Source organism: Myotis nattereri, assembly GCF_964212035.1.
Source record: "Myotis nattereri genome assembly, chromosome: 20".
Classification (NCBI taxonomy): domain Eukaryota; kingdom Metazoa; phylum Chordata; class Mammalia; order Chiroptera; family Vespertilionidae; genus Myotis; species Myotis nattereri.
The window spans coordinates 15327937-15348705 of NC_138096.1; the positions used below are offsets into that span (position 1 = coordinate 15327937).

A 20769-nucleotide genomic window follows, 5' to 3' on the forward strand; every position below is an offset into this window, starting at 1 on the left:
GACAAGGGCTGGGCAGGGAAGGCCCGCAGGAAACAGAAGAGCCGCGTGGCCCCGGCTGGTGGCTTCTGCTCGCGGCTCCCTCACCCGCCGTCTCTCAGCTTTTAAACGGCTCCTGGGGTCTGGACTTCCAGAAAGATCTGCTCAGGAAGTCCATGCTCCTCCAGGGTTCATTTCACGGCACAAGCAAGACGGCTGTTGGAGGCCGTGGCCTCACCTCTGCCCGGCCGTCCTGCAAAGGGGGGGGGGGGGTGTGAAGGCCGGGGCTGGGCTGCAGGGAGAGTCGGGAGCCTGTGCTAACATCTGCAGAGCCAGCACGGAGCGCCCCCAGGGGTCGCCCCACACCCAGGCCCCTGCCTCGGGGCTGAGACAGGACGTGGGAGAGTGTGCGGTCCTCACCTTACCGAGGCCTCTGTCTGTGTGGCAGGCGCTGCACGTGCGGAATTTAATCCTGAAAACAAGGGGCGGGCGATAGCCCCATTTCATGGATCAGGAGGGACCGGAGCTCAGAGAGGTTTGGTAACTTGCCTTACACCACCAGCCAGGACCTAATCAGGGTCTGAATCTGGGCTTATCTGGCCATAAGGGTACCGGTGACAAACAAAAGGAAACCAGGCTTCCTGGCCGGCGTGGCTCAGTGGTCGGGCGTCAACCTATGAACCAGGAGGTCACAGTTCGATTCCCGGTCAGGGCACATGCCCGGGTTGCGGGCGCGATCCCCAGTGTAGGGCGAGCAGGAGGCAGCCGACCCATGATTCTCTCTCATCGTGGATGTTTCCATCTCTCTCTCCCTCTCCCTTCCTCTCTGAAATCAATAAAAACATATTTTAAAAAAAGGAAAGAAAGAAACCGGGCAGCCTAGAGCGTGATGATGAAGAGCTCGGGCCCAGGAGCCGCCTGCCTGGGTTCAACTCGGCCTGGCACTTCCCGTCTGGGGCACCTTGGGCAGGTGTTTACTCCCTGAGCCTCCGTGTCCCCGTCTGTGGAATGATGAACGCCTGTGCCATAGGTTGAGGTACTCAGGTGGGACCTACATAATCCTTACCAGGCGCTTAGCACCGCCCCTGTGCAGTGGGCACTCGCTGTGTGTTCGCCACCTATGACCGGTTCTAGGAGAACGTGCCGCTTGCTGCCCATCTGTCCCCCCCCCCCCGCCCCCGTCATCTCCAGAGGGCCGAGAAGGAGGGAGGGAAAGCCTTGAGCCCCCAGACCGGGGAGCTGGAGGGGGTGGGGGCGGGGCAGGTGGGCCCAGCTCAGGAATGGGCCTGGGAGGGGCGCGGGGTGCTCGGTCGTCCCAGGTCTTCGGTGCCAGAGTCGCTGACTGCGTGGCGCGGCCTCCAGTAAATTTCCACGCTCGCACACTCGCTTTGATTCTTTGCATTTTACCAAAGTAAAAACAAAACCTCTGGGGAGGGCAGGGGACGGGCGTGTTGCGGGGGGCGGGCCCCAGCGGGCAGAGCCCCGGATGCCCTTTCCCAGAGGAAGCACGCCTGTCCTGTGGGCTCCGTCCAGTAGGAAGCCGGCTCAGGAGGCTGCCCCACTCCCAGGCCCCCCCCCCCCCCGTTTCCTGCTATTGTTGGTCCCCAGTTCTGGTCCCAGCAGCCTTTGAGGCCCCGCCGGCTCCTGGTGTGAGAGGCTCGCGGGCCTCGGTGCACCAAGCATTTCCTACGCTTTCTGCTGCTTCCTCTCTCCTGCCTCCTGCCCCCAGGCCGCCAGTATTTTTAGCTCCCAAGGGGATGGAGTCCGGGCGGAGAGGGGGCCCACTGCGCCTCCCGATGGGGAGAGCGGCGGCATTCCCATCTTGGGCGAAGGACACCTCTCTTCTGGGCTCACCAGCACCAGGCTCCTTTTGCGAGGGGGCCCCAGGGCTGCCAGCCCCTGGGAAGCTGGGAGGGAAGGAGGTGGGTGGGCCTGGGGCAGTCACAGGGGCCCTCCACACCCTCAGGTGCCTGGCAGGAGACCCCCGGCCCAGCCAGGCTGCCAGCTGTCCTGGGGCCTGGGCACACGGAGAGGAGGAACCCCAGGCAGATTGAACAGGAAGTTCCCACGAATTTGCACACACACACACACACCCCTCCCTGGAAAAGCCTCTGGAAAAATCCAGGCTCGAGCAGGTGAGCGTGAGGGAGTGCCAGGGGTCCCGGGGGCTGGGTGTGGCGCTCCCGCCCCGGCTGTGCGCTGGCTGTACAGTTCTCTGAAACTCAGGTGGCCAATGGCGTTGTGCACCCACGTGTGCCCAGCCTGGGCGTACAGCGTGCTGGCCTAAGTGCCAGTTCTCTAGAAGCTTCCCTCTGCTCGGAGACACAGAGCACCCGAACCCTGTCCCGCTAGGCCAGCGGTTCTCAACCTGTGGGTCGCAACCCCTTTGGCGGTCGAACGACCCTTTCACAGGGGTCGCCGAAGACCATCCTGCATATCAGAGATTTACATGACGATTCATCACAGCAGCAACATGACAGTGATGAAGTAGCAACGAAAATAATTTTATGGTTGGGTCACCACATGAGGAGCTGTATTTAAAGGGCCAGAAGGTTGAGAACCACTGCATTAGGGGGAGGGTTCCAGGAACAGCGTGTGGCTGGACTAGCCTGAGAAGTTTCATGGGGAAGGTGGGGCTCATCACAGATTCCGGCGGGATCAGCTGGTGGGACTGGCGGGCTGTGATCAGGGAGACGGAGGAGGGAGAACATTGCAGGTGGGGCAGGAGGGGGCCGGCCCTGCTGGACCAGAGAGGCACCTGGGAGAGGAGTGTGGGGAGTGAGGACCAAGGGGTTTGGGCTGGTCTGTTCCTGGTGGGGCCCCCCTGCCTCCTGTGGGTCGGGGAGCGGGCGAGGGAGGTGGCCATGCTGGGACCTCTGGGTGCAGCCTGGGTGCTGCCCTGGGCCCAGACACTGGGCCTCCCGGTGCCACAGGAAGAAGGCCGCTCATCAGGAGGGCACTCGCTCAGGGCCTGCCCGGCTTTGGCCAGAAATGCTGCCGGGAGTGGACTGGCCAAGGTGGCTCCCTCAGGACCAGCCAGCCAGGTGCCATTTTACAACAGCAGCTGCCGTCTGCCCGGGTCCTGTGCGCCCAGCCTGACCGGGAGCCACAGTCCCTTTGATGCCAGCAGGAGCGGGGAGGCACAGCCCTCACCCGGGAAAGGAGCAGGCTTCTCTCACGCCCGCCCACGGCGGCCAGGGCGCTGGGGAGGGGGCGCCGTCCTTCTGCCCCGGCCCCGGGCCTGCTGTGGACGCCGAGGCGCTCTCCGCCCACCCTCACTGGCGGGCCCTCGGGAAGAGGGTGAGAGACGCTGTGCCCAGCGTCACCTCCGCCAAAGGTGCCCTGCGCCGCCCCGCCGGCGGCAGCATCACGTGACGCGGACGGGAGGGTGGGAACGGAACAGCCCTCTGGTCTTTTTCAAACAGCGTTTCTGCGTTTGGTTTTTAGGGGAGTTTTCTTGTTTGTGGAAGGGGCAGATGGTTAGCCTTCAAAGCCGGACTTTTATTTTTAGCCGGAGCGACCGCCCTGCCAAGTCCCGGGGCCTCATCTTTCCGATCCTTGGAGTCGTGGTTCTGAAAGGCCTTTCCTCCTCCTCCTCCTCCTCCTCCTCCTCCTCCTCCTCCTCCTCCTCCTTCTCCTCCTCCTCCTCCTCCTCCTCGTCCTCCTCCTCGTCCTCCTCCTCGTCCTCCTCCTCCTCCTCCTCCTCCTCCTCCTCCTGGCGCAGCTCACTCTCTGGCAGCCAGGTTCCAAGCAGGCCCACCTGCCAGGGCCTGCACCCTGCCGTCCGGGGCCCTGCCGGCCGCACAATGAACAAAGCTGGCTGCTGCGAGGAGTGAGGCCGCGCCCCAGCCAAGAGAGGCACCGTCACCAGGGAAACCCTCCCTGTTTGAGAAAGACCAAAAGGAGAAGGAGGGAGAAAACAGCTTTCTTTCCAAACATGGGCACCTCGGTGGCTTTCACCCGGACGTTTCCAAGAGCAGAGCAGAGCCTCTGATGCCTCCCGCGCCCACTCCAGGGCTTTGTGGAATGCGCCTTCCCTGCGTGGAGCGTGTCGCCAGGCCCTGGGAGCCGGCCTGAGGGAGGGCAGGGCTTCCCCATCCGAAAGGCCACTCTTTTGACAAAGCACTGGCTGTTTATCTGAGCTATTTTTTAACGGGGGTGGGGGGGGGGCGGGGAGAGGCAGCTGGCCTGGGGTCAGGGAGAGAGGGTGGGGGCCGGTTGCTTTGTTGGCTGAAACAAAACAAAATCCTCCAATTAAGTGGTGAGAACCAGGAAGCTGTGTGACCTCGGGCAACTCACTCAGCCTCTCTGAGCATGTGTTAGCGCTTGCAGGATGGAGATAGCAGTTTCGGTGCTGTGAGTGAGCATTGCACGAGATTTCCGCAGTCAGATGCCTCATGACATGTTCGATGCTTAAAACGTGGCTTCTTTGCCTCCTTCCCCCACCAGGCAGGTCCTCTCCATTCACAGGCAAAGCCAAGGATTCTGGCAAGATTGTTTAGGAGCATCGCAGAGCCCAGAGGTGATTCCCCTTTTCTGATATTTTAGAGAGTTCTCCTCATTGCTTTTACTCTTAAACAGTGGAGACTTTTTATGATGATTTAAAGATGAAAGTGAGCCAAGCGATCAAACTACTTCAATAAAAAGGGAGATGCAGGAGGGAAAAGGAGCAAATTGGGGGACAGGTCCATGGGAAGGAGGTTGAAGAGAGGTAAGCCCCATTATAAAGTGACACAGGCTCAGCAATCTCACTGTTTGCCCCCAAAACGCCGCCCATCGCTGCGCCTCGCAGAGTCCCACAGGGCAGACGGGTTCTCTGAGAGTCTCTTCTCCGTCGGCAGCTGTGCTGACCTCTGACCCAGAAACAGGTGAAGACACCTGGCTGCACCCGCCTCACCCTCTCCCCGAGTCGCAGGTGCTGCCTGTGGCCTCCCCGGGCCTGGCCTCCAGGGGGAGCTCTGTGTGTGGTGACTTGCACGGTGGCTCATGCTGCCAGGCCGCAGTGCCTGACCCTCGGGAAGTGTCCGGGGGATTCTTGCCCATCCATGTGGCTGGGAAGAGAAACTATTTCCATTTTTTAAAAAAAACAGCAGCCCTGGCCAGTGTTGCCCAGTGGATAGAGCGCCGGCCTGCGGACTCAAGGGTCCCAGGTTCAATTCCGGTCAAGGGCATGTACCTTGGCTGCGGGCACATCCCCAGTAGGGGGTGTGCAGGAGGCAGCTGATCGATGTTTCTCTCATTAATGTTTCTAACCCTTTATTCCTCTCCCTTCCTCTCTGTAAAAAAAATCAATAAAATATATTTTAAAAAAAACAAACAAACAACAGCCCTGGCCAGGGTGGCTCAGTGGATAGAGCGTTGGCCTGCGGACTGAAGGGTCCCAGGTTGGATTCCGGCCAAGGGCATGTACCTTGGCTGTGGCACATCCCCAGTGGGGAGTGTGCAGGAGGCAGCTGATGGGTGTTTCTCTCTCATTGATGTTTCTAACTCTCTATTCCTTTCCCTTCCTCTCTGTAAAAAATCAACAAAATATATATTTTTAAAAAAACACAAAAGAACAGCAGCCCTGGCCACTGTGCTCGGTAGATAGAGCGTCGGCCTGGTTCGGTTGCTGGTCAGGGCACATACCTAAAAAATAAATAAATTAATTAAAAAAAAAAACATGTTTAAAAAAACACATAGAAAAGCCAGGGAGCATGGACTGGAAGGTGGCCTGCCCGTGACAGTCTCCAGAGCACTGCTTAGATGTATCAGTGCCTCATCGGTTCACGCTGTGATCCCGGGGTGGGCAGGGCATTGCCGTGTTATCGTGCCCAGTTTCCAGATGAGGACACTGAGGTGGGAAGGCGAGCCCGGGGCTGCTCCACTTCATGGCTTGGGAAATGAACGCCCAGGCTGCAGGCTGCCCTCCAGCCCAGAGGCAGGGGATTTTAGAACCCAGACAGAGAGGAAGGAGTGTGTTGCTTCAGCCTTAAATTTCGGGGCCGTGAAACGGGGTGTCGGGGTGACGCGGGATGTGAGCAGCTGTCTCCGGGAGGCCTACGTCTGGGAGGCAGCCCAGGCATCGCCGTGGCTGACAGGACAGGCGTGGCAGGGCCGTGAGGAGACATGGAGCGAGCCCCCACCTGCCTGGCACTTGCTTCCAGGCTCTGACCAGGCGCCCGGTGGGCAGAGCAGCCCCTCTCGAACCTGACATGTGGGCATGGCTGACTGGTGACTCCTCAGGGACACCCAGCCAGGTGGGCCAGGTGGGCCAGGAGCGGGGATCCTGGCTCTGGGAGGCTGACACTCACCCAGACGAGAAGCGGGTGCAGGTGTCGCCGGGGCACGTCGGGAGGGGCGTCGGGCAGAGGAAGGGGCTGGGAGAGGGGCCTCGGAGCTGAGTCCTGTGCCTCCGTGGCCGTCCTCGTGGGAGTCCCCGGTGGCGACAGTCCCGCCCTGGCAGCTGGGGGCGGCTGGGGGTGTATGGAGGCAGGAGCTGTGCGGAATCTCAGGCCTGAGTGTGCGGGGGAGCTGCAGTCGCTTCCGCGTGGTGACCGTCCGCGTGGGTGAAGCAGTCCTCACAGCAGTCTGTCCCCCGTGTCCCTCCCTTCCTGCCCACCCAGACTACGTGGACGAGGGCGCGTTCGGCTTGGAGGGGCAGGCGGTGGCTGGACAGAGACAGGAAGCAGACCCCAGGCGCGGTGGCTGAACGAGGAGGAGATGGCGCTCGGCCTGGGTGGCTCACCTTCCCGGTCCCGTGGGGGAGGCTGGGCTGGCACCGCGCGGCTCCCTCACCTCCTCCTAGATGAGAAGGAAGGCCTGAGGGAGGGAAGAGCCAGGCCAGACCCTGAAGGATGCGCGGAGATGAATGAGGGGAGGGCTGAAGGCGGGTGACCATCCCGTCCCTCCTGCCCACGGGCCCTCCCCTGCCCCCAGCACCGAGCGCAGCAGGGAGGCCAGGGTCACCAGCAGAAGGCCAGCGGGCAGAGCCCAGCGCCCTGCGGGCCCAGGTCCCCTGTCTCCACCAGGCAGCAGGGCCGGCTCCCACCGGGCAGCTGGGCCGGAGTCCTGGGGGTCACAGCGGCGTCCACACGGGGCTCCTGCTCTGCCATCCCTGTCGGGCGTCCTCACTGGGTGTGGACACGGGCGCGCATTTCCACTTGATCCCACGCAGGATCCTGAGAGTCCTAGAGCGCCTGTGGGTGGGTGGCCAGAGGCCCTCAGCCCGGCCTGGGCCCTGCCCCCCCGCCCCTCCCCCGCCCCCCAGTCCTTTGGGCCTGTTGGATAGGAGACAAAGGCCGGCCTGGAGGTGACTGTCCCAGTCACCCCGCCTGAGGGTGGGTGCCCCGGGCGTCATGGGGAGGAGGCCCCGAATCCGGTTAAACAAACAGGCAGCACCAGAGCCGCTGCCCAGGCACCTCCCGGGCCTGGGTCGCTTCTGCCCGAGCCTCCCACAGTGCCGTCCTCCTGCAGGCAGGACACCTGGACTGCGGGCTGTGGGCACAGGTGGCCGCCTGGGCTGGAGACAGTTCCGCTTTCTGGAACTCACTCTCCCTGTGGCGTCGGTCACCTCAGCGTGAAGAGGGCTGGGGTTTCCTGGTTGCAGGATTCCTCTCCCAGGACAAGCCCCTCTCCGCATCCTCTGAACATTCAGCGCCTATCGAATTGGGTGCGAGGGGAGGAAGTGCCCGAGCTGCGCCAGAACCCGGCATCTCCAGGCCGCCTGGGTCCTCGGGGACCCCCCAACCCCCCCGCCCCGTCTGGCTGTTTGCTGGTTCTTCCCTCCTGAACTTAGCAGCCGGTGGCACAGGGCTCCCATCAGACCAGCTAATCGCGCCTGGACTGTGGCGGGAATCCCGCTCCTGAGATGTGCTTGAGAGCAGCGATCAGCTCCCTCCAGCGCGGGCCGTGGAGGGAGGCTGTGTGCCCGACCGGCCCTCACCCACCGCCTGGAAAGCAGCTCCCCCTGCGAGTGGTGTGGTGCCTGAGCGGGGCCCTGGGCCCTGGGCCCTGGGCCCTCAGAGAGGAACTGACACCTGGACTCTCCTCCGCCCGCCGATTGTCTCCGCTCCTGCGGCTGGCAGTGGGGCGAGAGGGCCACCCCGCAGGCTCCGCTCCCTGGCGCTGCTACTGAAAACCCTGGGCAAACCCCTGTGTCCCGTGTGCAAGCCGCCCGCGTGGAGTGTCCACCGCCTCCCGCGCAGGGCAGGCGCGGATGGAGGGCGCGGGTGGCCGTGGCCGTCGGGGCCCCTCTCGTGGGGAAATGCTTCCTCGTGGAGGAGGCCGGGAGTGGGGAGGCCGAGCAGAAAACGTCCCGTTGCTCCGAGCTCAGTGATGTGGGGAGGGAGGGCCGTGGGTCCTTGAACCGTCAGAGGGCCCCAGCCCCTCTCCTTGCAGCCAGACCCCTGGTCTTTAGCCTCGGAAGAGAGGGCCAGGCCTGGAGGCTTCGAGCTCCCGGTGCCCTGATCTCTCCTGCCTCCCGGGTCGCGGGCTGCAGGCTCAGCATGTCCCCAGGTCTCTGGAGAGCTGCGCCCCGACAGGGTGGCCTGAGCCAGCCCAGCTCCGTGGTCTTGCTCCTCAGTAACTATGGCAGCTCCTCCGCTCAGCCCCAGCTGACAGCGCCCGGGATGGCTTCAGAGAGTCCGCCCTGAACCCAGAGCTGAGGCTCCCCCACGACACCCCATGCTCTGCTGATGGCGTTACCTCCTGCTGGGCCGGGGGGGTCTGTGTTATGCCCATTTTACAGGTAGGATAATAGTGCCTCAAGGCGGGTCAGGACTGTTCAAGGTCAGTCAGTGAGGCGGGCGGAGCCAGGACCCAGACCAGGTGGGCCTGCTGCCCGCACACCACATCACCTGCTCAGCCAATTCGCGTCCCAGGCCCCTGTTCCCCCGAGCCACCGTCCCCAATGCCTTCTTTCCTTCCCGAGTCCATCCCCCGTGCCTGTGCCAAGAGCCACCTCCGGCCTTCCTTCCCACAAGCGCCTGTGCGGGGCCCCTCCCTGGCCTGGGACACAGCTTCCCTGGGTCCTCTGTTGCCACCGTGTCTACGGATAAAACATGAGGTGACACTGCAGCAGGTGGCAGAGGGCCTCGCCGGTCGTCCTCGGAGCGGCCTTGGCTGTTGGGATGTGGGAGGTCATTTCCCAGAGTCCTAGAGAGTCTGTCGGTCCAAGGAGTCTGGGGGACCAGCAGTTCCTCCTCCTAGACAGGCGAGGAAACCGAGGCACGAAGGAAGGCTAGGGGGTCAGCTGGGGGGAGGCAGGGGGTGGGGTCAGCCCTGGGTGAAAGCACTCCCCTCCCCCACCCGCCCTGGCCGGTCCGACCCGCCCCTCCGAGCTGGGCTGCAGGGACGTGACCAGCAGCTGGCGGCCGCTGCGCACTCTTCCTCCGGCCCCGCCCTGATGTCTTCCCGGGCGTCCAGCCGGGCTGGGCTCATCGGTCATTAGGTTTTCCATTGTTGCCGCGGCATTGTCTGCCTGATTGTTTACCAGCCTTCTGGGCGCTCAGATAAGAAACGCCTCCCTTCCTTCGCCTTCTTTGGCGATCTCCATCGGGGGACCTGGAAAAACACGGTCAGTGCCGGCGCAGCCCCGTCACGTGGCCGGCTGAAGCTGTACCAGGCCGTGGCTCTGGGACGGGATAGGAACGGCCAGGTCGGGAGGGGAGACTTCCTCGCCTTAAACAGACCTTAACTCCGGAGCTTGATGACAGAAGTGGTGTCTCGGCGAAGAGAGAAAGGGAGACGGATGTAACCTTGATTTAACCTTGGTTTAACCTTGGCTCCAGCCTCTGCAGCTGCGTCCGGCCAGTGGGACGGGAGTGAGGGCTCCTCGCCCTCCTCAGGACCCCAGCTCCCCTCTCCCAGCGGAGCCTGTGGTTTTCACTCTGGGTTTGGCCTTGAGGGTCCGCCGTCTCAGGAAACCCTCTCAGTTCAGATGCTCATCGCCCCGTCAGGGCGCGTGTGTTTGGGGCCACTCGGTCTTTTTTTAGCTCGATGGCCTGTTTTTACTAAAGTTCACCCAGGGATGTTTTCCTAGAGAAATGCTTACTGCTGGGGGGCGGGAAAGGGGATATTTAAAAAGTAGTCATATTACCCGGCTGGTGTGACTCAGTGGTCGAGCGTCGACCTGTGAACCAGGATTTGTTTGATTTCCGGTCAGGGCACATGCCCGGGTTGTGGGCTCTATCCCCAGTGTGGGGCATACAGGAGGCAGCTGATCGATGGTTCTCTCTCATCATTGATGTTTCTATCTCCCTCTCCCTTACTCTCTGAAATCAATAAAATTATATGTATTTTTAAAAAATAGTTGTATAGGTGAGGGTTTAAATGCCAATTTCACCGCTTACTTCTCTGCGGCTCAGGTTCTACAAATGACCATAATGCTTGTTGGGAAAGAAGGTGCGTGATGAATGTTAGTTCTCCTTTCTGCCCAAGGAGCCTCTCCTACACATGCACACTCCGGCCCATACACACGCACATACACATACACATACATGCACACTCATATGCACTCATGCGTGTATGCATATGCACATGCCCACTCGCACACACATGCACACTCATACACACGCACATGCACGCACACTCACACATGCATGCATACACAGATGCACATGCACACTTGCACACATGCACGTGCACGCGCGCGCACACACACACACACACACACACACACACGTGTGAGCGCCCGGCCCGAAAAGGAGCAGCACCGAAGGGGAGAGACCCACAGGCCTGCTCACTGCATGTGCCGGGGGAGCTCCCGTTAAAATCGCTCTTCTAACCACTCGCGGGCCAGAGGTGCTCTGTTGTCGCTGCGTCTACGAGTGATGTGAGCGGACAGTGGCGTGGGTGGCGTGGCCTCCCTCATCCCCTCTGAGCGGCCGCGGCTGTGGGGCTGGAGGACGTCACTTTCAGAGCCCCCGAGTGTCCATCAGGCCGAGGAGCGGGGGACCAGCTGTCCCCCTCACAAGCGTGATGAAGAGACTGAGGCCTGAGAGGGTGGGAAGGGGCAGCGTGAGTTCAGCTGCTCCCTGACGGGAGGGGGGGCACGGGATGGGGGTCCGCCCTGGACTGAGACCACCCTTCCCCCTCCTCACACCCCGAAGCCTCCTCCGTGGAGGTCCCCTTGCTTCTGGGCGTTGGCTCCGCCTTGGCGAAGCCCCTCTGGCAGGTGAGCCCCCAAGGCGCCCGCGCTGTGGGCACTGTGGGCGTGGCCCTCTCGCCGGCCGGGGCCGCGGTGCGCACCCTGCTTGGAGCTCGCCCTAACCAGGGGCCGCTCTCGTGCTAACGCCCAGCTTCTCGTTGGCTTGTTTCCAGAGCAAATCATGGAGGAAGATAAAGAACATGGTGCACTGGTCTCCCTTCGTCATGTCCTTCAAGAAGAAGTACCCCTGGATCCAGCTGGCGGGACACGCAGGTAGCGGCTCCGGGTTCTCCCTGGGGGTCGCCCAGCTCGTGCGGGAGGGGCTTGGGGGTTGGGGGTGAAAGTGGCCAATCAGCCTCTCTGAGACTCGCAGCGGCAGCGGCAGCCATGCTCTGGAGATGTGGCCCTAACGCTGCTGGCAGGTGCACAGCTGCCATCCCCTCCCCAAACACGCACCCCGGTCTTGGCTCTTTTAGTCTCTCTTAACTCGATAGCACAGATGACGCTGTAGGCCCCCATTTGTCATCTGGGACAAGGAGGCAACGTCTGCGCCTTCATGGAGCATCTGCTGTACCCCATCGCCCGGGGTCGCAACATCAGTGAAAATGCAGCATCTGCTGGAAGGGGGCCGTAGGTGGGAGACGGGTGGCATGCTGGGTGCGGGTGCCAGGGCACCAGGCAGCCACGTGGCTCTAGTTTGCTTCTCAGTGACAGGGGGAGGGGCACCTGGAGCCGAGCCCGGAGCCGCCCGGGCACATGGGGCCCTTTGGTGGCGTCCTCCGGGGCATTCGGTGGCTGTCTGTGGCCGGGCCTTCATCATCAGCCAGCACGGGACCTGGCGTTTCTCTTATACCCCAAGCACATGGCTCAGCCCAGGCTCGGGGATGGACGCACTCCCTAGGTGCCCCCTGAGGGCGTGCTCGGCAGGGGCATGGCCAGGGGGGCGAGCGTGGACCCGGCTCAGCCAGGCTGCTGCCTGGCACCGAGCCAGTCCTAGCGGGGGTTTCTTCTGAGACCAGAGACGCCTTCGTTGCCCGAGAAGCAGGAGTGGTGATGGGTGTGGGATGGGGATGGCAGTGGAAATGCAGAGAGAGAGTAAGCCTTGGCACAGACCTGCCACTGGCCCTGCCGCCCTCCAGCAGTGAGCGCCGGTCCCTCCATCGTCAGATAGAGTTGCCGTCAGTGTGGGGGTCTGGGACGTGCACCCCTCCTCTCAGGGGCTCAGTCCACAGTGGAGACCTTCAGCCCTGCGCTTAGCAAGCCCGAGGGGCACAGGCCCGGGGCACGGGGCTGTGGGGAGCCCTGTGCTGAGGCCTTCGCTCTGCAGGGAGTTTCAAGGCGGCTGCCAACGGCCGGATCCTGAAGAAGCACTGTGAGTCGGAGCAGCGCTGCCTGGACCGGCTGATGGCCGACGTGCTGAAGCCCTACGTGCCGGCCTATCACGGGGACGTGGTGAAGGACGGGGAGCGCTACAACCAGATGGACGACCTGCTGGCCGACTTCGACTCGCCTTGCGTGATGGACTGCAAGATGGGCGTCAGGTGAGCCAGGCTCCTCTGCGCCCGTGGCAGATACCAGGACGGCATCGGGCGCCCCCGGGTCCTCGTGGGTGCATGGGCGGGCCCGGGGGTCTGGTTGGACCCCATCCCCACCCCAGCCATGTCCCATTACGTGCAGAGGGGACTGGGACCCTGGCTTTGACCCCGATGGCTCCCCCACTCGGGTGAGCTAGGGTGGGGCAGGAGCACTAGCTGGTGGGGCCTGGTTTGGTGCTGAGTGTCCCCAGGGAGGGGCAGAGGCCCGTCTGGTCCAGGGGCTGCAGGGGTAGCAAAGGGTGGCTTCCTGTTACATGAGCTTCGAGGGGGGGGGGGGGTCTTCCCATCCCCTAGGGTGCTCCAGGCCCTGGCCTAGCACATTGGCCAGAAAGGTTACCTGGGCCCGTGTGCAGCATTGGGCCACCCCCTCCTCCCCAGGACGCAGGCTCCCCCTGATGTCTGCCCAGGACATAAGCAGGAGAGGAGCTGGGAGGAGGGAGGGGAGGAGACTGGGCCGGAGCCTGGGTGCGAGGGGAGTGGAACGGGAGGCGCTGAGACCCTGCCCTCAGCCCTGGGCCCTGCTTGACTGCCCGGTTTCCTCGTCCCCTCCCGAACTTGGACCCTCAATCCCGGGATCGCCATGCGGCTCCCTCTCCTGCTGGGCCCAGGGTGGGGGCTCGGCGTGGCTGTCAGCCTCATGGTGCCCCGTGTGCTGTGGCCGGAGAGCCGCCTGCTGCAGGGCCGGGCAGGCCGGACGCGGGCCCTCTGCTCGCCGCTCGCTGGGCAGGCCAGGCTGCGAGCAGCACACTCGGAGCGGAGCTTGTTTGCTTTGGATGGTTAAGCAGTTTTACTTCTTATAAAAGGAAATGGAGGAGGATGGGAGAGAGGGAGACACAGAGAGAGAGAGAAGCCAGGAGGCCACGGACGCCCGCTTTCCTTCTCGCTCCTCCGGGCACTGAGTCCTAAAGTCGGACCCGCAGGCGGACGCTGTGCTGGGCTCCGTGGTGGTGACCCAGGGCAGGGCAGGTGGGAAGTGCAGGTCCCGCTCTGCTCTCACACTGTCCCTGCCTCCCTGCGCACTCGGGCCCTCGCCAGCTGCAGCCCACAGGGAGGAGACGACGTCCCGTCCCTCCGGCCACCACCTGGCACTGCCCTTCCCCAGAGTCATTTCTGTCCCAGGAAGCGCCCCTCCCCCTGGGGCACCGGGATGTGCCTTCTCACGGGGAAACATGAATAACCTGGTTGGTGTCCATTCAGACCCGGCCAGATAGCGTGCACCCTGGGGAGAAGGCCGTCGGTTCTGAAAGGGGCTGTGCCTCACTGCTCCCTGGGAGGCCACTGGGCACACGGGCCCCTCTGCCCAGGGCCGCCCTGCCCCCGTCTCCTGTGCTTCTGCCCACGGCACCCAAGGGCTCTCAGAAGGGCCCAGAGTGGGCTAGTGAGGCTGCCCCACCCAGCTCCACCTTCCCTGCCTTAGGATGGCCCTTCTGTGTCCCCGGGTGCTGTGCTGAGTGCCCCGGGCGCTGTGCTGGGTATTCCCAGGTGCTGTGTTGGGTGCCCTGGGCGCTGTGCTGGGTGCCCCTGGGCCTCCCTGGGTCTGAGCTTTGACACGGGAGGTTAAGGGACCCTCAGGGCCATAGTCCCGAAGCGGCACAGCCCTCACTTGCCCGGCCTCCACCTGTGCTGGCCGAGCCGGGACTCTGCTGTTTCCCTGCGTCGTGCGGAGCCCTTGGCCTCACGCCTCCCCCGAGGCCAGCAGTTCCAGTCCCAGGCCCCAGAGCGTGGCCGTGCTTGGCAGAGGTGGGAGGCGAGAGCCCAGTGTCTCCCCCGGGCACAGGGTGAGACCTGTCACCGAGCAGCGGTGGGAAGCAGAGCACGGAGCACAGGGGACGCCTGCAGAGTCCTAACTAGAGGCGCCTCGGGCCCTGGGCCCACGTGGACCTGCGCACACGCTGCTCTGGGGACTTCCTTAGGCTTGACCCTGTGCCTCTGTCACGTGACCTGCCACTCAGAGTCAGCGTGTCTTCCTGGCATCGGGCCAGGGACTGGGGTGGAGACCAGCGTCGTCTCCTGCACCTCTGCCATGCGTGGAGCTGTTGGTGGCTTTGGGGTGTCACCTGTTGGCTCTCCACCGCCCCCCCCCACCCCCCACCCGCCATGAGATGGAGCTATGACCTTCCCAGGGGGTGGGGGCATCAGGCAGTAGGGCAGCGTGGGTGGCTCCCTGCTGGCCCACAGCCCCGTCCAGCGGTGCCTCCTGTGGGCATCCCTGCCCAGCCCCCTCCCTCCCAGAGGTGAGCAGCGCTGCCCAGAGCGCAGGCCCTTTTGGGAAAAGCCTGCGTGGCTGGGCTTTCACGGCGAGGCTGCTTCCTGTTTGAGGAGCTCCCGAGGGCTCTTTGCAGAAGTGGGGCCACCCACCACCTTCAGTGCGTCAGGGACGTTTGGGGGAGCACCCCTGCCCAGCCATCTGCACACACAGGCCCGCACGCAGGGCTCGGTGCAGACGCAGCCGCCCTGCCTCCCAGCTCTCGTCACCCGCTGGCTCAGCATGCACCGTCGTGTGAGCACGTGTGGGCGCGGGTCCAGGTGGTCAGCCAGGGCCCGGCTCCTGACGCCCTCACCACCTCCTGGAAGGTCAAACGACCAGGCCCAAGGTCACACCCAGGGGTCTGGGTTTTTCTTCATCGGTTGATGAACAGTGGATTCTGGGAAAGTGTCTCTAAAGGCATCGTGCATTTGACATTCAGTCTGCTGGGTCCTGACCGGCAGCTCGGGGTGTGGGGGGAAGTACGGAGTGAGGCCAGGACAGAGGGTGAGTGGGAGCGCCGGTTGCCACCACAGGCTGCGTGTGGGCCGCTCCGCCCACGCAGGGCCCGGGACGAACTTCCCTCTCCACGTCGCGCTGCACATGGCTGTCCCGTGAGGGGTCACTGGGTGGCCGGGGAGGAGGGGAGTTTGCAGGGGGGCAGGGAAGGGGCTCAGCCTCGGGCTGCTGTCCTGTACTATCCCTGCTGCTGTCCCCCCTAGTGTCCAGGGGACCCCACGCCCAGGTCAGCCGCGGGCCCAGCCTGCCTTGCAGAGGGCGGGATCCTGTGCTGGTCATTTGGACACATTTCTCTGGCTTTTTGGGCTGGGGGCTCAGGCGAGAGGGGGCGGGATGGGCTGAGGCCTGGTGGCCACGGGGCAGGGTGGGCCGGGGCGTCTCCGCAGCAGCACGGAGGCCACGGAGCCCCGGCTTTGTCTCCTGTCCTGGGCGTCTCCCTCCAGGCCGGTGGCCCCTGGAGAAGCCACCTTCTGGCCTGACCGTTACTCCAGAGTTGTCTAAGGCAGCCGTCGCCAACCGGGGGTCCGTGAGGTCCGAAAGGTTGGCGACGGCTGATCTGAGGGCCGGCCTAGCCCCTCAGGCTGCCCCAGGGCTGGGAGACGGAGCTGGGTGGGCGGGGGACCGACAGGCGCGGCCTTCAGAGGGTGCTCTGGGGAAGGCCCTGGCCGCGGAGAGGGGCAGCTGGTGCCTCTGCCCGTGGCCCCTGGTGCCCAGCAGCGGCCTCACCTGGCCGCCCCGCCCCACAGGACCTACCTGGAGGAGGAGCTGACCAAGGCCCGGAAGAAGCCCAGCCTGCGGAAGGACATGTACCAGAAGATGGTCGAGGTGGACCCCGCGGCCCCGACCGAGGAGGAGAACGCCCAGCGGGCCGTGACCAAGCCCCGGTACATGCAGTGGAGGGAGACCATCAGCTCCACGGCCACCCTCGGCTTCCGGATCGAAGGCATCAAGGTGAGGCCACCAGGGCGGCCGGGGCTCCCGGGCCCCGCCCAGCTCCAGGTGGGGGGCAGGGGGCGGAGGGTGTGCTCTGCCCTGGGTCTCAGGCCCCTGCCAAGGCCCCGCTCCTCCGCACGGTCCTGGTGTGGGCCGCCCGGGGCGGAACTTTAGAGAAACTGTCCTGCTCCTCAGGCCGGGACAGGCGGGTGGCCATGAAGGGCGCTGGGCCTGGAGCAGGTGTGGCTCCAGTTCTGCCCGGATGAGTCCCTGCTAAGGACTCTGCCCTGAGCCCAGGCCATCCTGGGCCCTGGAAACCCACGGGGAGGCAGGTGGCAGGATGCGGTGGGGGAGCTGGCCCCTCCACCCAGGACCCTGGATCCAGGGTCCGGAGTGAGATGCAGGCCCTGGAGGGAGCGCACGGACCACCTCCACGTCCCCGCCGGGGGGCGGGGGGTGGGGGGTGGGGCTGCTGCGCCCAGGCTGCAGGACCAGCACTGCCCCTCGTGTCCCCAGGGAGCTATGCGGAGGCTGCACGAGCCCCCCAACGCCAGGGCCGCCCCTTCTCTCTTCAGTCTCCCCAGAAGGGTCTCAGATGCTCTCCCTATGCCCCCCCTTGCTGTGGGGCTTGAAGAGCGAGCTCAGTCACCCCCAGAGCAGGGCTGAGAGGCGTAGCCTGCGGGGTCTCCGGTAGCCTGCCCGCCCCCCCCCCCCTCCCGCCGCCGAGCGGAGGGAGGTCCCTGCAGGGTTCCTGGTTTCTGTTGTCAGTCACTCACTCTCGGCCCTCCTGGCCCAGCTGTAGAGTCAGTCGGGTCAGGGCTGGACGGTGGGGGCCCTGCTGGGGCAGCTGCAGCCTGGCGGGCTCCGCAGCGCCCTCCGATGGCGTTTAGGGGTATGGTTCTGCCGTTGGGGTGCCCTCCCGCTGACGGTGGTGAGCCGGTGTGTCCGCCTCCCCGGACAGCTGCTTTGCGAGCCGTGGGCCCCTCCCTGTCTCCCAAACCAGCTTCTCTGTTTCACATCCAGCCTCCGGCTGGGCGCACCCCGCAAGCTCAGCGTCTCCCCCACGCTCATTGCCCTTTCCCCGCTGAGACGCCCCGCCTTTCCCGTCACGGCTCCCTCCTCCTGGATGTCCTGGGCTCTGTCCCTGGTCCGGCTGCGGGGACAGCCAGCCGCCCACCTGCTAGGGCGCAGGCCACCGGCTCGGAGAGCAGCCCTGTGTCACCAGCAGCCCCTCCCTTCGGTGCAGGAAACGCCCGGAGGCCCCGCGGGAAAGGCTGATGCGAAGTCCGCCTGCACCTGCCACCCGCCCGCACTCGCCCCATGCCCGCAGGTGGACACCTCGCTGCCGGGGGCCAGGCCTGGCAGGCGCGACTTTCTCAGACCCCTGGGGGGGTGAGCCGGGAGCCTGCCCCCCTCCCCCCGGCCCCTGCTGACCCCTCCCCGCTCCTCCTCAGAAAGAAGATGGCTCGGTGAACCGGGACTTCAAGAAGACCAAGACGCGGGAGCAGGTCACCGAGGCCTTCAGAGAGTTCACCAAGGGGAACCCTAACGTCCTGGTGAGTCCGGGCGCCGGGGACAGCGGGGGGGCTCGGCAGGATGGGGTGCCCACTCTGCAGGGACGCAGCCGGCCACAGCGCCGTGGCCCACGCTGCTGCCGGGAAGGTGAGAGGAAGGTGAAGTGGTTGCCAGCCCCGTTCTGTGGGCAAATGGGGAAGCTCGGCGACACTCACTCACTCTCCCTCGCTGCCGCCTCGCGGCTCCCAGAGCGTTCTCCGTCCTTTAAGAGCCGTCCTCTCCGGCTGGCTCTCCTCCGCAGCCGCTGCGGCCAAGCGCTGGGCCCATTGCTCACCGTCCTCGTGGCAGCCTCTGGCGCGGGGGGATGTTCTTGTCCCCATTCCACAGATGAGGAGACAGAGGTCATGGTCACACGGCTAGGGCAGGGCGGAGAGGGGTCACCGGGCTGGCAGCCGGCCCTCCCAGGCTGTGAGGCTGAGCGAGGGAAGGGGGGCGGTCACAGCTCCTCCCCGGGAAGAGCCTGTGAGCGTCTCTGAGCCTGGAGGTGCAGGTGGCAGAAGTTCATGACACAGTGACTCCCTGACGGATGCTCTGACCACTCTGACCACTGGGATCAGGACCCCGACCATCCCATCAAAAGCAGGGTGTCTGGGAGCCCTGTGACAGTCCCACATGCAGGCACACGGGCTGGGTGCCCTGTGACAGCCTGACACGCAGGCACACGGGCTGGGAGCCCTGTGACAGTCCCACATGCAGGCACACGGGCTGGGTGCCCTGTGACAGTCCCACACTCAGGCACACGGACTGGGAGCCCTGTGACAGTCCCACACACATGCACACGGGCTGGGTGCCCTGTGACCGTCCCACACGCAGGCACACGGGCTGGGAGCCCTGTGACAGTCCCACACTCAGGCACACGGGCTGGGAGCCCTGTGACAGTCCCACACTCAGGCACACGGGCTGGTGCCCTGTGACAGTCCCACACGCAGGCACACGGGCTGGGTGCCCTGTGACAGTCCCACACGCAGGCACACGGGCTGGTGCCCTGTGACAGTCCCACACGCAGGCACACGGGCTGGGTGCCCTGTGACAGTCCCACACGCAGGCACACGGGCTGGGAGCCCTGTGACAGTCCCACACGCAGGCACACGGGCTGGGTGCCCTGTGACAGTCCCACACGCAGGCACACGGGCTGGGTGCCCTGTGACAGTCCCACACGCATGCACACGGGCTGGGAGTCCTGTGACAGTCCCACACGCAGGCACACGGGCTGGGAGCCCTGTGACAGTCCCACACGCAGGCACACGGGCTGGGAGCCCTGTGACAGTCCCACACGCAGGCACACGGGCTGGGAGCCCAGTGACAGTCCCACACGCAGGCACACGGGCTGGGCACTGAGGCGCCCTCTCGCAGGGCTGCAGGGCAGGGGGGATGCGCAGACACCTTTTCTCCAAGAAGACTCAGGGCCGCTATACCCAGGGACACTCCCTCCCTTTCCACTGAGGAGACTCCCCTTGACCCCTGGGCACGTACCCGCCCTTCCCCGGCCCGAGGCTCTGGGTGCCGGGCCACCAGCTCCTCACAGAGCAGCTCAGAAGCTGCTTCCTGTGCCCCGAAGGGAGGGGTCTGCTCCGGGGCCGTGCCCGGCGGTTGGCCTGCCTGGCGACTGGTGCGCCTGTGTGGCCAGGCTTCCCCAGCGTCCCCGGGCAGGCGGCACCCCAGGCCACACATCGGCCTGTTTGTAGGGCTCCATGGAGAGGCCCCTGGGGAGGGCTGTGTGGCTCTCCCGCTCGCTCTGCCCTTTCAGAAGTCAGGGCACTGACGTTGGTGTCAGGAAGACGCCATGGCAACGGGCTCCCAGGATGCTGCCTGCCCCTGCCCTGCCTGCCGGAGTCAGCTTAGCCCCGTGTGAGCTGCACCGGCCTCGGGGCTGGGCCTCTCCCATGGGGCCCGCGGAGCCCTGCGGCCTGGGAAAGCGCGGCCAGGAGCCCGGCCCCCGGTCTGCTCTGGGCCTCCCCCTGACACGCAGTGACCCTAGTGGGGCTTAAAACCCAGCCCCAGCCCCAAGTGTTTAAAGCCCGTCATCTTTCTCTCCCCAGATCGCCTACCGGGACCGGCTGAAGGACATCCGGGCCACCCTGGAGGTGTCCCCCTTCTTCAAGGGCCACGAGGTGGGTACTGGGCCGTGGCTGCCCTGGGCAGAGCTGCGCTCGTGTGGCCAGGGTGACCTGGGCCTGAGCGGTGAGCCCGCCTCTCTCACTAACACGTCTGCTGCTCCACACGCCCAAGGGGCGCTTTCAGGGTGACAGAGGCGGCCCCCCAGCGGCCCGGCTCACGCAGGGACCGCATCATTCGCTCTGCCAGGAGCCCGGGTGACCCCTCGGGACTGTCCTGCCTTCAGTCCACACGCCCGAGGGTGTCAGGGCAGAAGCTCTCCGAGCTGCTAGAACAGCCGAGTAACCCCTGTCACCCCGAGACCTGCGGGACCTCCTGCTCCCACCTCCGTCCGCAGGAAACCAGACACCTGCGAGGGAGGGTTTGGAAATTGTCAGCAGGTTCCTGGAGGGTTTATAACAGCGGTTCTCAACCTTGGCTGCACATTAGAATCGCCTGGGAATCTTTTTAAAATCCTGATTTCTGGGCCTTGTCCTCCGGAAATTCTGTTTCTTTGTGATGGGCTGGAGCCACAACATGAGTAACAAAGAAACAGAATTTCCAGAGGATGCGGCCCAGAAACCAGGATTTTAAAAAGATTCCCAGGTGATTCTAAGGTGCAGCCAAGGTTGAGAACCACTGGTTTATAGGATCCTGGCATCAGCCCCACGCACACGGGCAAACACGTGCACACACAGCTGCAC

At 64.5% G+C, this 20769-nt stretch overlaps 1 protein-coding gene across 1 annotated transcript in view; it reads left to right on the plus strand.

The window, feature by feature from the left end:
• ITPKB (inositol-trisphosphate 3-kinase B) overlaps positions 1-20769 on the plus strand; it is a gene marked incomplete at its 5' end in the record, with an annotated part of 93181 nt that overhangs the window by 68367 nt on the left and 4045 nt on the right. Inside the window, 5 exons of the mRNA XM_081114455.1 lie at positions 11278-11377; positions 12432-12645; positions 16210-16414; positions 17851-17952; positions 20011-20082. Of these exons, the coding sequence (XP_080970581.1) occupies positions 11278-11377; positions 12432-12645; positions 16210-16414; positions 17851-17952; positions 20011-20082 (693 nt within the window). The remainder of the gene's footprint in view (positions 1-11277; positions 11378-12431; positions 12646-16209; positions 16415-17850; positions 17953-20010; positions 20083-20769) is intronic.